Genomic DNA, 16,528 nt, shown 5'->3' on the forward strand with positions numbered 1-16,528 from the left:
GAGATTATTGTGGACACATAATCAGGATTTTATCATCAAAATGCTTTTCATTGCTTGGTTTTTCATGCATTTTGACTTAATAATATTATTGGTAGGAGCACATTTAAACTATAAGTGACTAACTATTAGTATATTTTTTTATCAATAGCACAACAACAACTGGATATCACTGACTAATGAATATATATCAGACCCCAGCCAATACCTGGGAATGGGGTGCCCAGAAGGTGGCTGGAGAGGTGATAAATATTTGGGGGCCTGCTCAGACAGTTCTTTTCCTGGGGCTGCTCTCTGAGATGTAGTCTGTGTTTTAGGGTTGTTGTCTGGGCCTCAACTGGAGCTGGGCTGAGGGCCTGGGGAAGATATGCAAAAAAGGATTTTTTCTGGAGGACTTGCCTCTTCCTCAGAGCCAACTGACCAAAAGTCTGTACCCTCTCTTATATATGCTCACTAATGAATCATCAATCATCAAAGGTTACATGTGGGCCGTCCTAGACACGCCCAGGGGCGGGCAAAGGTGTCACAAGAAATGCTGACATAATAAATGTTTTTCTATACTCTGAACTAGGGAGACCTGAGCATATTCTCAGCAGCCCCTCCGGGGAAAAAGTGCTTCAATAACTAGAACAGTGGTCAGAGATATAGATTTTGATATTATATCTACCTGACACTTTCTTTTGGTTGTCAAGGTGTGATTTCAGGGCGGGGTACAGTTCTTGCCTTTTCCCGTCTGTCATGTTGGGGAATACCATATCTAGATTCTTCACCCTGTAAAAGAGATAATTTAAAAAATATACAGCATATTTACTCATTGTACATTTTAACCAGTTTGGACTGGTAAGCTGGAGAGTGACAACTGGTGGCTGTGGCATTTTTCCAGCAGAGGCAGAATCAGATTGGTCAAACCTTTGGAATGGGCTATAATTGCACTGGATCACACAAAAAGTAGTGCGTGGACTACTTTTCAAAACCGCACCACACCAAATTGCATGGTTCTTTGGAACCATGCAATCTGGTGCAGGCAAATGCGCTGTGTTTGCAATCTGTGTTTTGGGTGTCACTAGGAATTTATTGACACCCGCAGCAAATCACACACCCAGTGCATTTTGAACGTTGTGCAGGAAAATCTGATTTGTGTCAATACAGACATACATCATACACCATACAGTGCAAAGGAGACTTAACAATGGTAGCTACTTTATCTCAAACTTGGTTCACTTTGAAGGCCATAAATTGTCCTGGTAGGAAGATACTCACAGTTCCTGGAAAATTCCACAGGTCACATTCTGCTGCTGCAGGCACATCATCATGTCTGGGTTCATTTGAACAAGGAATGGCTGGAGGCTACTGGGGATCCACTGGAGAGAACCTACTGGGTTTTTCAGATTTTGAATGAGTCGAGACCAGATCCCATTCCACAAAAATTTCCCCCATTCTGAACTCAAGCTGGAAAACTGTTCAACACAAACAATATACAGTATTAGTTACAACCTTTATTGTTCTGCACTTCCTTGTGTCAATCATCCAGGCTGATTACATGTATAAATGTGTTATATACATAGCTGGAGAGATTGGGCAAGTGCCCTGAAAGCTATCAATGCTGAGCCAAATGCAGTGGGTATCCTATTATTATTATTATTACATCAAGTTTATATAGCCCCAAAGGGTTTGCTCAGCGCTGTACAATAGAGGGGGGGACAATACATGAAACAGTACAGCAACAACAAACAGCACACGAGGGGTTAGAGGGCCCTACTCTTTCGAGCTTACAATCTAGGAGGGAGGGGGTAGTGGTACAGGAGGAAGTGGTTGTGGGTAATGGAGTGGTAGGAGGAATGAAGGAGGACGGCTGTTAGGTAAGGGTGGGGTAGGCTTCCCTGAAGAGGTGGGTTTTCAGGGAGCGCCTGAAGGTGAGGAGGGAAGGTGACAGTCTGACGGATTGGGGTAGTGAGTTCCAGAGGATGGGGGAGGACCTGGAGAAGTCTTGCAATCGTGCGTGGGAGGAGGAGACCAGGGAGCAAGATAGAAGGAGGTCCTGTGAAGAGCGAAGGGTACGGGTAGGGTGGTATCTGGGATTCAGGTTGGTGAGGTAGTTAGGGGCAGTGTTGTGAATGGCTTTGTAGGTCAGAGTGAGTAGTTTGAATTTGATGCGTTGGGCAATAGGGAGCCAGTGGAGGGATAGGCAGAGGGGGGTGGCAGAGGTGGAGCGGCTGGTATTAGGTTTAAAAAGGGTACTATGAGATGAGGCGTGGTAATAGGAGTAGGCAATGACGTGCAATTTACAAGGTCATACCACGCCTGTAAAGTTGCCTGAATACAAGGGTGGTTAAATATAATGTGCAGGACTTACTTTGCAGAAGCTTTTAGTGCAGATCTAATGAGAGAAATCTTCATGCTGTTGAAATACTAAGATGGCATATGGGTCTGCAGGGTGCCACTGGGGTCAACTGGGAAGGTTCTCTTGCTGACACTTATTGATGTATTGATTTTGCTGTGGAATTACAATACCAATGTCTTTTCTCTTTGGGGCAGATTGCCACAGCTGTAAGTCCCCTTAATATAGATTCACTGCCTGCCTTTAGTATAAGGTATACCAGGTGGTAAAATAATCAACATGTTGGTATATGCTTTTGGATGAGGCTCCATTCAATTTGTGTTTCAAATTGTGGGCAGAATCGTGGCGATTCCGCCCGCAATTTGAAACTGCACGGTGAAAATGTGAAAACACGCATTCGCGTGTTCAGGTGCCATTCATTTCCAGTGCGAATGGAGTCTAACATTATTTCATGATGGGATTACTGAATGAGAGCTTTATTTTGACTGCTGCAAATAGGCACTTTATTGCAACTTTGCAAACTGTTTGTAGCACAAAGACGTGAAAAATGGTTGTTATAAATAAAAAAGTTGTCTATTAGATGGATGGTGACCTCCATTTGAACTCCAAGTCTCAATATAGGGTGTATATGATGGTAAGTATATTAAGAACTACAAAAAATCTCTTCAGTGACTATACAGTGCGCGGTGATATGTAAGAACGTGCAAGTCCTTGAAAATAAACCAGTTTTTTCACTATTCCGGGATAGGCTACAATGGGACTCTGGGACTCTCATAACTTAAAATAGCACATTATTTCTGGACAACAAAAGAAAAGATTTTGCCTGCAGGCATTATGAACATGCAAACTTATCAAGTGAGAATTCAAGCCGACACCTTAAAAATCCCATCAAACAAATGTCAGTGCACACAGAATTCATTCATTCAAGGTCATAGTTTCTTCTTAAAGTGAATCTGGGCTTTTCCAAAGCAGGGCAAAACAATAGGTGAGATGTGCAGTACTTTAATGCCCTCTCCCCAGAAGCTTAAAGTAGAACTATAGGCAAAACTTTTTTTTTTACACTTTAGAGTAAGGGAGGGTTATAACCCCTGTAATTTTTTTATTCATCAGTTTCCCATTGGGGAGATTTACCTTCACTTCCTGTCCCATAGCCAACACAGGAAGTGAGAGAAAATCTCTGCAAGCTAAGGGAATTTCTTGGGGACCCTCAAGTCACCAGAAATAGTGTCCCCATTGGAAAATTTCCCCACTATTACTTTTCTAGGGATAACCCAAATTTTGGGGTTTCTTTTACTTTCACTTTTGATGATAATGGTAAACAGTTCAAATAGAGAAGGGTCAATCTCCCTAACGGAGGCACAGACAGCAATAAAACTGGCTGGTGTTCTAATCTATCTACACTCTGTCCAAAACTAAAAATGAAGTTTTGCCTTTAATTTTACTTTAAGGCAGCCATACATGGATCTGCAGGGACTGGCTGAGTTGTGATCCATGAATGGGCACCCTGATTGTATAGAAGTCAATTTACAGAACACAATAGCACAAAGGGGACGATTTCTCTATCCACCTCAAATGTGTGAATAAGGAAATCTGATTTTTTTTTCATTTACCAACTGGTTGGACAAAAAAAACGATTAATAAATGTACAGCTTTATACTTGCCTTGCTTTTGTTCTGGTCAGCCATCAGGAGCAAAAGCAAAGCCCTGTGTAAACTATGAGTTGCTGGAGTCAAACCTTACCAGGGGCGGACTGACCATTTGGAAACTCGGGCACTGCTTGAGGGCCCGGGGACAGTAGGGGGCCCCAGGAGATGCCCCTGGTATCTTTTTCATAGGCTTTTTTGAGTTTGAGCAAGGACACAGGGGCCCCATGATCCCTTATTGCCCGGGGGACCCATGAGTTGTCAGTCCGCCTCTGAACCTTACAAAGGGCTATGGACTCTGAGTGTGACAGCACTGATTCACCATGATCTATTGCATTGTTGAGTCCACCCTCCCAAGTACTGGGTACTTCTTTTCACTCCCCGTACTGAACTGATCTTTGGAACTATGAAAAACATGGTGCGTTTATGTTTCTGGAGGAAGAAAGGTTAAAGCAAACCTACGTTTTGCTCTGATTAGGTAAAGTGCAGGTTACCTTCATTGGAAACCTTTCACAAAAGAAAAATTCCGCCATTGCTGACTTTCCATTTGTTGTTATACTGACAGCTTTATTTAAATATGTTAAATCAATGACCCAGAAGACATATGAAGATCAATGCCTCTGACTTACCTAACCCACATGCTTGTTATGGGTCAATGACTTAGTAGTGTGTCCATGACTCAGAAAGTATTAAAGTAGTTCCGCCTAAAAACAAAGTAGCTAGCATTTTCAAGAAGTCAGCAGCGGAAGCTTCCTATATTTCTCTCATGAAAGGGCTAGTTTAAGGTTTTTCTACTAAGACAGAACTGTGGGTTAGTTGTGAATGTCACTTCTACCACCTATTTTATTTCTGTCATCTTAAAAAAAACTAAAATTATGTTTTAAAGCAGTTGCAAAAGGCTGCCTTTACATTTTTTTTATACTTGTATTTTTATTGAGTATAAGTTTTGATCAAATACAGACATCTTTGGGTTGGCATAAGACACAGAAAGAAGAGCAAAGAAGAATATAGATCAATAGGAGGTTGCAACCTCCTCAAATGTTGGTTTGGCATTAACAAGCAACCAAATATTCAGTGAAGTGTACAATTATTATTATTATTATACAGTATTTATAAAGTGCCAATAGTTCGCTCAGCGCTGTACATTACAAAGGGGGACAGAACATGTGACAGAACAATAACAATAAAAAGCAAAACATGAGGGGATCGAGGGCCCTGCTCTTTCGAGCTTACAATCTAAGAGGGAGGGGATGGTGGCACAGGAGGAGATAGCTGTGGGGGATGGGGTGGTAGGAAGAGTGGAGGAGGTTGGCAAGTTAGCAGGGCATGGGGTAGGCTTCCCTGAAGAGGTGGGTTTTCAGGGTGCGCCTAAAGGAGAGGAGAGTAGGTGATAATCTGATGGGTTGGGGCAGGGAGTTCCAGAGGATGGGTGACACCCTGGAGAAGTCCTGGAGGTGGGCATGGGAGGAGGAGACCAGGGAACTAGAGAGAAGGAGGTCTTGTGAGGAGCGGAGTGTGCGTGCTGGGCGGCACTTGGATATTAGGTCAGTGATGTAGTTCGGGGCAGTATGGTGGACGGCTTTGTACGTCAGTGTTAGGATTTTGAATTTGATCCGTTGCGCAAACAGAAGCCAGTAGAGGGATTGGCAGAGGGGGGTGGCGGAAATGGAGCGGTTGGAAAGGTGAATGAGTCTGGCAGCCGTATTCAGGATCGAATGAAGCGGAGATAGCCAGCGGTGAGGCAGGCCAGTGAGGAGGGAGTTGCAGTAGTCGAGTCGTGATATGATGAGGGAGTGGATGAGCTGTTTAGTGGTTTCTGGGGTTAGGAACGTGCGTATTTTGGCGATGTTGCGGAGGTGGAGTCTGCACGAGTTTGTTAAAGATTGGACTTGGGGCTGGAAGGATAGGTTGGAGTCCAGAATGACACCAAGTACTCTGGCCTGCGGGGAAGGTTTGATGGTGGCATTCTTATTATTATAAAGCAGTGTAAATAATAAGAATAATATATTAGGGAAGTATAAAGGGGCCTACAATGATCGGGCCCATTTTGGAGTAATGGATGAATTGTGGTTCAACTTAGATTCTATGGTGGACCTGATAGATTGAAAGTTTGAGAAATAAGAAGAGTTAAGAAAGGTGAGTAGGATCCATGCAGCTAATAACAAATGGTACAAACTCAGCAGATGGCTATCACAAGGGCCAGGGGCCAGGGGAGTAAGGAGCATAAATGATGGTGGTATAGAGATACCTATAGGCTTTGTGATAGTCTTGAATTACTGAAGTTGGGTGGATCTAGAATCTATTACCCATTGTGCCAATGTTTGACAAATTTAGGTAAGGTTAAATGAGTTTTAGCAAAAAGATATTTCATGAGACAGTGATCATTGAGGATTAAAATAACAGGTTGCAGCTTTTGCATTTTTAAAGTATTATTTTATCTAACAATGTGTATTAGAATAATGGTAGGGATAAGTAGATGTGATATGGGGATGTGTAGCTCAGTGCTGGTTTTTTCAGTGAGTCAGTCTGAACTGTGACCTTCCGATACACTTTATTCAAGTAAAAAGAAAAGACTTTACAGCAGGTTGCCCATGCAGAGCTTTTAGCTTCACAAAGTGTCATAAGCAAAAACAGGTAAGAAAAAAAATAGCAAGCCACCTTGCTTACTCTTCAGCAGCACCATTGCTCTTGTCAGGATCCTTCAGTCCCAGCTTCGTGACTAAGCTGGATCACTCAGCCTTTAGTTACAACCCCTTGCTGCAGGGGCCCACTCCTGGCCTTTAGAAAGGAGATCTCCTGGCACACCAGGCTCTCTTACTTCCCTGAGCATTACTGGTTCCCTCAGTCACCTGGACTCACTTAGTTGTCCTTGCTTCCTCAGTTTCCCAGATTCTCTGTCAATCTCTCAGTCCAATGGACGAGGAATCTATAGAGCTTTTAATGCAGACTGTCAAGTAGAGCACCTCTGTCTCCAGGCATGAACTCACACCTGTTTCCAAATTGTGGCTTGTCAACTAATGGGAGTTTTGAATTATGCTCTGGTCCTTGCTTATAACGAGTGTACACACCTGCATACCCACACAACCTTCTGGCCCCTAATAAGGCCTAGACACAGGACTGAGAGCTTTGTTCCACCCAAGACACTTTGAAACCTTCAAGTTCCTGATCAGGGACCAAAAAATCCCAGAGAACATTGGCAAGCCAGCTTTCTCCACTGGGAGAAAACTCCAGTGCGAACCCTCCAGTGCGAAACCTGGATGTCTTCTGCCTATTATCACACAGTGGCAGGGTCTAGCACATGTATTGGGCCCCTGGCAGAGACTAACATTTTTAATCTGACTCATTAAATTAATTTTAAAATAACTACTGCATAAGATATTAAAAAAGGCAGATCTAGGTGAAAATTTATATCTCCATGCTGGAATCCTCTGGTGAGGGTTGCATGTTCTAACACTGACATTTGTCACATGATCCGCAGACAGGCCTAGTGAAGGTCAAGTAAAGTAGCTATGCCTAATCTCTGCCACTTCCCCTGAAAGCAAGCAAGTGTAAACTCTCAAGTCCACGCCTGAACATGAGTCAGGGTGGCAAACCCAGCTGCTTTTTCAGTGTTCAACATTACAAACATTCTCCAACTTTAGTATCACTTAACAAGATTTGGAAGGGAAGTTCAGCTAAATACATCAAAATGAACTGTCTTTAGTTGTTACTTACCTGGCTGTTCAGCATTCCAAATGTGATATTGGTCTTGTTCATGTCTAGCTTGTATAGAAACAAGGACAAGTATACAGGGTCCAGGGACTGTATAGTTTCATTGGTATAGCACTTGGACAAGGTGACCAGGATGTCATCAGGAAGGGCAGCCAGGAATGAGATCTAAATAGAGACATAGTAAGAAAGTGAACTTTAACCATGATATGTCTCTCTGTATTGATATGTTAATGTCCCATGACAAGAAGCGTTCAGAAATCCCAGGTATGACCAATAATACTACATGTAAATGAATATACTCACATTGGAACAAGCATACTGCTGAAAGGATGAAGAGCAGGGACTGCTGACACTGACATTGCTGTAAGAGAGAATAAAGAAGTGTGAAGACATGGGAGGTTGGGTGCCATTTTTGGAAGCGGATTCTCGTCTACACTCTATCACTAAAAAAAAAAAAAAAAAAAAAAGATTTGGCTTTACGAAGGACTCTTTATTGTCTAAGGCAGATTGTATGAAATCTAAAAAAAAAAAAAAATGATGTCACCACCTGGTCTTATATTATATTTTTTTAGGTGCAAAGGTATTGGAGGAAATTTCAACAGCTAAACAATATGTGGATGTTAGACCATTTGCATAAATATTCCTATGTCTGTACCATAATAATAAGGTAATTAGCAATTATTAAACTTACCCTGTTACATTAGTGCATATGACTGTTTCTGTGGAAAAAAAACACAAATTAACATAAAGAATTGTCTGCAACTATGTATTGCACTCTACTGCAAAGAGCTGGCAAACATAAACCTACCATTGAGAGGGCCAGAGGGACACTGTTGGAATAAATACAGACAGTAATATTAAAATATGCCAGTTGTGTAGTTATTTAAAAAAAACAATATTCACATAGAATTTACAGCATGGATGTATCATTCTATTTAAATGTTTAAATGCACATATCCTGAAGATACAAATGTTTATTATATTTTGTATATACATATACTTTATGTATAAACATATACTCCTTTTGTTTTATATAGGTATAAAGAATCATTACTAAGCTCACTGCTTAGTGTTCTAGTGACTGGCATCTGTAGACAGTCAGCACACAGGAGACATGCATGCTTGCTGGTACCACAGGGAAACCACATGCTGTCAATTTAATATTTTTATGTTATCTATTGTTGCTAGCAAAGACTGAGTTTATACTACTGGCCATCTAACTGGCAGGCTTATTCATGGCATGCAGACTTTACCAGAACTGTACTTAAGTGCACCACTGGCAAGACTGGGCCCCAATGTTAGCTGGCTGAAGAAGTAGTGCAAAGGACTGTCTTCTCGGATAGCTGTTCTTTAGGAATGTTACTTGTCACCCAGAGTAAAAGGTACCTCTGTAGGAAGGTCAGGATCTTAGCATAACAATTCATGCATAGTGCACTTTAAGCGGCATAGCCTACTGTTTGCAGAAAAGTTATTGCAGTGTTGATCACCATTTTTGTGTTTATTATATATGTCAGGGTTGGGCAACTGTGGCCCTCCAGCTGTTGTAGAACTACAAGTCCTAGGAGGCATTGCAAAACTGACAGTTACAAGCATGACTCCCAAAGACAGAGGCATGATGGGAGTTGTAGTTCACCAACAGCTAGAGGGCTACAGTTGCCCACCCCTGATCAATGCCATTGTTTATTGCTGATGTATAGATTATCGGGCATAAAACATTCCAACCATATAGAACTCCATTCTAAACTGCTATAACCTAGTGATCATATTGTTTAGTGAACCATGGTTGACCTATTTCTCTGAATGCTCGTTTGCTCATACTGCCATTTACCCCAACCCTTTACAATACACTGAATTAATTTACCTTTAACCAGTCTGATGTTTGTTTTCTGATACTAAATTGCAGCTGGGTGCATTGTATCCTTACTTGTGTTCCTATAAGGGTTTTCAGCAACATGTGTTCAACGAGGTGTGTCAGAGAGGCCTAGTTTGTCCACAGAGTCAAGGCAAAAAAACAGAGAACCCAATCTACTAAGTGGCACCTGCAGGGTAGCACTATACAAATGCAGTGAAACTGTCATTCACACTGTTACATTGTGGTAAAATGGGTGTAATTTTTTGGTGTAACGTGACGCACTTTGTCTTTAGATATGCACTGCAGTACCAGTGCACAGCAGGGAAAAACATTAATGTCAGTTGTGGTATGCTGTTCAAATTTTTGTGTGCAAATTTTGGTCTGTTGTGCTATGTTGGGCAGCTCATTCAAATGTATGACCTGTTCTAATGCAGCACACATTAACATGTGTTTAACACACCACAGCAGATCAGGTTGGTGTGAATGGGCCCCAATGGGACTCAATGTTGGATGATTAATTAGGTTGAGGGCAATGGCTTGCCTAGGGGAGCAACAGAACTGAACAAGAATGGCAGCATAGACCCCTAGTGCAGTTTGCATTAATTTTACACTGTCAGTCCACTGAAAAGTAATATTTTAGTCAAGCCTGGTGTACTGAGTCAGTTCTTGGCTTCTTGGAAGCTCCTCATAATGAGCATAACAGATGCGCAGACTTTAGAACTCCATGCAGAGATCTCACCAATAAAGTGTTTAAGAAACTGTCAGATGAATAAGCACTTCAGTATCTATTTTAACCAAACACTGAAATAAAAATTTTGGGTGGAATTAACCTGAAACACGGTGGAACATGTAGCAAATGTTTCTCTGGATTCTTGTCTATCTCAGTCTTTGTTTCAGTACAATTTTTATACATGTCTTATGTGTCTTATATTTTTTTCTTTATTCTGTCTTGTCATTTTGTATGTTTTTGTTTCTTCTTATTACATGTTCCCTTGTCACGAGTTTATCTAAAATATCTCCTGGAAATGCATGTTTGGAAACAGGTAGAACTTACTGTGACGTTGACAGCAGAGGACAAAGTCACACAAAACCCTGAAACAAGAAAAAAACAAAATACTCATAATAGCCTCAGGTAAGGCAGCATTCCTTGTCAAAAAATGAGAACAATACAGAAAACAAAGAGTCTGTGGTGTGTTTTCTCACATGTCTCAGAATACTAACTATTTGTCAGAAGAACCAGAAAGATGGGTTTGCACAAAAGAGCCATTTTTGTTGCCATGCTTCCTCTGAGGAATATATTTAGTGGGAGTCACCTGACATTCTGTACCGCACTAAGCTAGTCACCTGAACTATGTCCTATAATAACATGGTCACCAGACACTGGGCTCAATTCCCCAAAAGGCTATCGCATGCGGTATCTTGGTCACGTGACACATTTTCCCCAAATATCACATGCGATACTGAAAATGTAATTCATTCTGCCGTTATGCAGTATTTACCTCAAAAAGCAACAACTCTGGGTAAATACCTCATATAAAAAGTGTTAAAGTCAATTCACTAAAGTCATTAAATAAATAAATGCATACATTAAATATGGTCCAGGCATTTGATATTTAAGGAATGTATGGAATTTCAGATGGTTGTCAAGGAGAAAGCACCCTCTGGCATCCTTAAACAACCAGTGAATAGCTAGTTGCAGGGATGGACTGACAACTCATGGGGCCCCCGGGCAATAGGGGATCATGGGGCCCCGTGTCCTTGCCCAAACTCAGAAAAGCCTATGAAAATAGGTCCCCTACTGACCGCGGGCCTTCGAGCAGTGCCCGAGTTTCCAAATGGTCAGTCCGCCCCTGGCTGGTGGTTAAAGAGCAGGCAACTGCTGCGTCCTTAACAACCATGGCTCATCTGCTGTCAGCGGGATTCTCCATTGATAGCAGAATGTAAAAGAAGAACTGTCATAACAACAGTACAGCTCACCGTGTACTTTCTTGGGGCAGCAAAATACGATGTTGGAAAGAGTTTTCATCAAAGCAAAAATCTAGTACATAAAGACATTTGTCTTCAAAACATTTTGGCATAAAAAACAAGGTGCCCATAGTTAAGCTTTAAGTGTAGCATCCTAAAGATTCAATTGTGTGTGTGTGCACCAAATCATTCTTTAAATCTGAGAAATATTTCCAGGTTGAGATCTGGGTGTCCATTGGAAAGATTTCTCATCCCTTCATTGTCTACATAAGAGATATGTCTCCTGATCTAGCTCTGGACTGGCCCTCCACTTCAAGACTTTTTGGACATTCTGTTATAGGGATGGAATCGCTGGAACATACCAATGAAGAGAAGTGGTGCTATCCATTTGGCCGGACTCTCCATCCTGGTTCTGGCTGATATCAGCTGCCTGTGTGTGGACACAGTACTTAGTGAGATAAGGAATAGTTTGAATATCCTCTCTTGGTTTATAATGCAAAAAAAAAAAAATCACAGTTCCAAAGTATCTACAAATATATGTTGCGCTCCTAAATACTTCTCAATAAATAATTAAATTATTACCATTAAATTAATTCAAATTATGATACAAATAACTAATAAAAGTGTATAAATACCAAAAAATATTTAAATAGATAATTTCAACTAATCAATCTCCTCCAAATAAATATCAAAATAATTCCACATGAAATACTCCTCTAAAAAAATTTTTTTTCAAGTGCTCATAAATCATCTATTAGTGACATGATGTACTTACTAATACCCTCAATTTCATTTAAATTCATAATACCCTCATTTAATATAATAAAAATAGTAAACCAACTAATAACCCTCAACTAAAACGCATTTAGATGATCCCCCATAAATAAAAATAACCAAATGCTCATAAATAATTAATAGTGATTAGTATGAATCCAAATATCATCAAAATAATAGTCCCATTGAATAAACAATTGTTTATATATAGTGACTTGGTGCTTGTTGTTCTTCAATTTGTGACTTTTGTGAATCCTTCAAATAGTGAAGATGTGCGCTCACCTCCTTTGATGCCTGCAATTAGGCTATACACGCTTTCGGTTCACTTTCCCTGGAACCTGCTAGACATATACTTTTGCTGGTGAAATAGGGAGATCCTTCCTTTAGGAGTAATGGATGTATCCTCTGGTGGCTGATTATCCCCTCAGGGATTACACACTACTTTTGTTATCCCAGACAGTTCCAAAGTAACCTTACTATACGTAATGTAACAACCGATAAAGATTTGAACAAATACAACTCATGTTGTTATGGGCTGTTACATTAAATGAAGATCAGGAAAATAAAGCCACTTGAAAAATGATAAATGAAAATCAATGAATAAGAAGGACATGAATCTACATAAATACCACTTATTTGAGTTTGTAGCATTACATTTTGCATGCGATGTTAATGTTGATGAAAATAAACTACCAATTCCCCTTTCCAGTCTGTAACTGCTGCCAAATCCCGTTGAGGAGAACAACTAGTTTGTTTAAAGTGTATCAAAAGCCAAAACTCTTTTATTTTACATTTAAATAGAGTAGGGAAGGGTTACTACTGTGACTGCTGTCTGGAGAGATTCACCCTCTCTATATGTACTGTTATCCATTGTTACCAGAATTGAAATTTAGTGGAAATCCAAAATGTTGAGTTGTCACCAGAAGAACTATAGAGACAAAGGGCTCTGAAAGTGGAAGAGAGTGCAAGGTACAATTAGTTCCTTTTTGGCACAATGTCTCTCAATGAATTCCTTGGATGAAGAAATTTTATAGGCCGGATTCACACTGTTGCATTGAAAGGACTGCCTAAAGCACCGTAACAGACCAATAATCAGGCATGCAGCATTATTGGCGGTGTGCTACACCAAAGCACATGGTCGCTGTGCATTGTACTGTTCTGCAGCAAAGGTGTGTTGGGACGGTGCGGTTGGGTAGGTGCATTTGGGTGCAGTATTGTGCAAGTTAACTGCAGCACACTAGTGTGAAGGGGACCCTGTGAGAATGTAAGTATTTAAAAGTTAAACTGTTAGAAAACAAAATCCACACAACACACTATCTATATTTGTGAATTAATCATTTTGGGATATAATTATAATGAACTAAAATAATAACCGGAGTTAAAATAACCCTTGTTTAGTGAACTGAGACTCACATCAACAGGAAAACCACATTTTTGGTGGAGCAGGGTTGTTTTGTTTCAATACATTTCTGCACGGTATGTGGTATCATGGTAGTGGGGAAGGGGGTAGGGGGAAGCTGTGATCCCCCCGATTACATGATTTAATTTTTTCTTTTTGTTTGCATGAATTACTGACCAGAGGAATGCATTAACAATTACACCAAATATGTAGGTGTCAGTCAGTTGTTCCAAGTTGTTGTTTATTTTAGCCAAGATGTAGAGCTTCCACACAATTTGTTTTCAGATAGCAAACATCTTAACCGTGGCATGAGAGTTTGCTTTGTGGATGTCAAGCAAGCCTTGGAATTAAGCTATAAAATGTGGCTCAGCATGTTCCACTTTGATCTCACAGAATGCGGCTTTACAGCTACAATACATTGCCTAGCAGAGGAACAAGTCAGTCTGGGAATCGAAGGATCGTCAAAGTATGCAGGACTACATGTAACTGAGCTGCTAAGAGGGAGTTATAGAGATAGTTCCACTATATACCTGGAGCGCAACCTGTGGCCCTGGGGCACTTATGATGTGGCCTTAGGGTAGTGGGAACATTTATTTATAAAGGGGGTTCAATGGCAATAATCTCTAGCAACCTCATGTAACATACTTCCAATCTCTAGCATTCTCCTGCAACAGATGTCCTGCCTTCATCTGCAGTGCTGTGAAAAAGGATTTGCCCCCTTCCTGAGTTTTTTTATTTGTTTGCATATTTGTCACACTTAAATGATTCAGATCATCAAACACATTTTAACATTGCACAAAGATAACTTATAAAAGTAAATATAAAATGCAGTTTTTAACCACTTGCCTAATGGGAACTTATACCCCCTTTCTGCCCAGGCCAAATTTAAGCTTTCAGCGCTGTCACACTTTGAATGACAATTTCGCGGTCATGCAACACTGTACCCATATGAAAATGTTATAATTTTTTAACACAAATAGAGCATTCTTTTGGTGGTATTTAATCACTGCTGGGTGTTTTATTTTTTGTGCTATAAACAAAAACATTATATAATTTTGCAAACAGGTAATTTTTCTCCTTCACTGATGTGCGTTGATGAGGCTGCACTGATAGGCAACACTGATGGGCACTGATGAGGTGGCACGGATAGGCAGCACTGATGGGCACTGATAGGTGGCATTGATAGGCGGAACTGATGAGCTGGCACTGATGATGCTGCACTGATAGGCGACACTGATGGGCAGCACTGATGGGTGGCAGAGGTGGGTGGCACTGCTAGGCACAGGTGGGTGGCACTGCTGGGTGGCACTGCAGGGCAAAGGTGGGTGGGACTGATGGGCACTGGTGGGTGGCACTGCATTGCGCAGGCGGGTGGCACTGATGGGTACAGTTGGGTGGCACTGATGGGTACAGGTGGGTGGCACTACTGGGCACTGATCATCAGGGCACTGATCATCATTTTGTGAGGGGAGGGCAGAGACAACTGTGAAAGCATATGGAGCACTTCCTCCAATGTCTCGTCAGATAGGGTAAACCCAATTCATCTCCCACTTTTGCCTACAATGTAGAGGAAAGAGGATTTGTGCATAAAGCAGGGCTGCCGGTAAGGTGGTACCACTGGTCTTCTTGTATGGGGCCCGGGCCCCATCAGCTAAACAGCGGGGCCTTGGCAGCTGACAAGCAGAAGGAAGAGGAACCTGCACAGGAGAAGGCAGTCGGTGCAGTGGTGATGGCATTTACTGAAACCAATACCATGTAGTTTCCCCCCTGCACCAGCTGAAAGCCAGCTTCTCTTCTCTCTCCTGTTAGCTTTCAGCTGCTACAGGGGATAATTTCCAATAAATGCCACCTTTGCAGGTTCCCCTTCCTTCTGCTTCTCGGGCCCCCCATCCCCTCCCCTCCCCCCACCGCCCTTAAGGCTTCCCCTCTGCTCTCTTCTGCTAGCTGCTTCGGGGCACAGGGGATCAATTACAAGATTGAAGTTGGAGTTGGGCCAGTAAATATGTTATATTTACTGACCGCTTCCTTTTCTGAATGAACACAGTGAGTGATCGGTACCAATCACTCACTGTGATCATTCCTAACCAAAGCAAACTATGTTTGCAATGCTTCAGTTTGTGAATGAACACGAAGCTCTGTGCAGAGTTCTTCCTCTTCATTCTTTATGTGTGGCTAAGGCTACAGAGATAGAGATTGAGGACTGTGTCCTCAATCACTTTCTATGTCTTTAAAATGTGACATCAGGGGTCTGTTTAGACCTCTGATATTGCTTCAAAGTCCCCCCAACAGGTCTGTTAAAAAAATTAATAAAAAATAAAATGATAAAAATAATACAAAAATACAATTGTAAAAATAAAATTGTACAACATAATAAAAATAAAAAACACATTATTAAGGCCCATGCAGTGTGAATGAGAGGTATGTGTGTGCGGCTACAGTCGCCTGTTACTCTATGTAGAAACACAGCTGCAGGTCCTAATTTGACAGGTGCGCAGGTGCAGGTGAGTGGGCCCAAATGCACAATGTTTGTATTCGGGGCCATAGACCTTCACCCACATGCCTATCAAATTAGGACCTGCATCCCCATAGAGTAACAAAGGCTGCCTGCCCACAGTTTCAGCCACATAAAAAAAAAATGCTGATTCACGCTGCACAGGCCACAGCTCCCGTGTGAATGAGCCCCAAGACCTCATTCACTCAGAGAGCTTTATTTAATAACTCAGTACAATTTTATCTTTTAGATTTAACAGGGATTTTGTAAGTAATGTTGTGTTTGTGTCCGCTAATAATGATTTTAGTGTATTTTTGGCAGAATATTGGTTTGCTATTTTCAGGGGAAGCTTATGGGG

General features: G+C 41.3%; 1 protein-coding gene across 1 annotated transcript in view; it reads right to left on the reverse strand.

Annotated features, from left to right (window-relative positions):
- The window catches only part of MSLN (mesothelin), a 120,905-nt gene that overhangs the window by 98,615 nt on the left and 5,762 nt on the right, over positions 1–16,528 (reverse strand). The window contains exons 2-9 of the mRNA XM_089682093.1: positions 11,869–11,936; positions 10,596–10,633; positions 8,498–8,519; positions 8,381–8,408; positions 7,993–8,050; positions 7,693–7,854; positions 1,258–1,454; positions 665–768 (exon numbers count right to left, since the gene is read on the reverse strand). Coding sequence (XP_089538219.1) covers positions 665–768; positions 1,258–1,454; positions 7,693–7,854; positions 7,993–8,050; positions 8,381–8,408; positions 8,498–8,519; positions 10,596–10,633; positions 11,869–11,911 — 652 coding nt within the window. The 5' untranslated portion in view covers positions 11,912–11,936. The remainder of the gene's footprint in view (positions 1–664; positions 769–1,257; positions 1,455–7,692; positions 7,855–7,992; positions 8,051–8,380; positions 8,409–8,497; positions 8,520–10,595; positions 10,634–11,868; positions 11,937–16,528) is intronic.

This window comes from Staurois parvus, unplaced genomic scaffold, assembly GCF_062004578.1.
Source record: "Staurois parvus isolate SC_StPar_1 unplaced genomic scaffold, SC_StPar_1.0 ptg000285l, whole genome shotgun sequence".
Taxonomy (NCBI): domain Eukaryota; kingdom Metazoa; phylum Chordata; class Amphibia; order Anura; family Ranidae; genus Staurois; species Staurois parvus.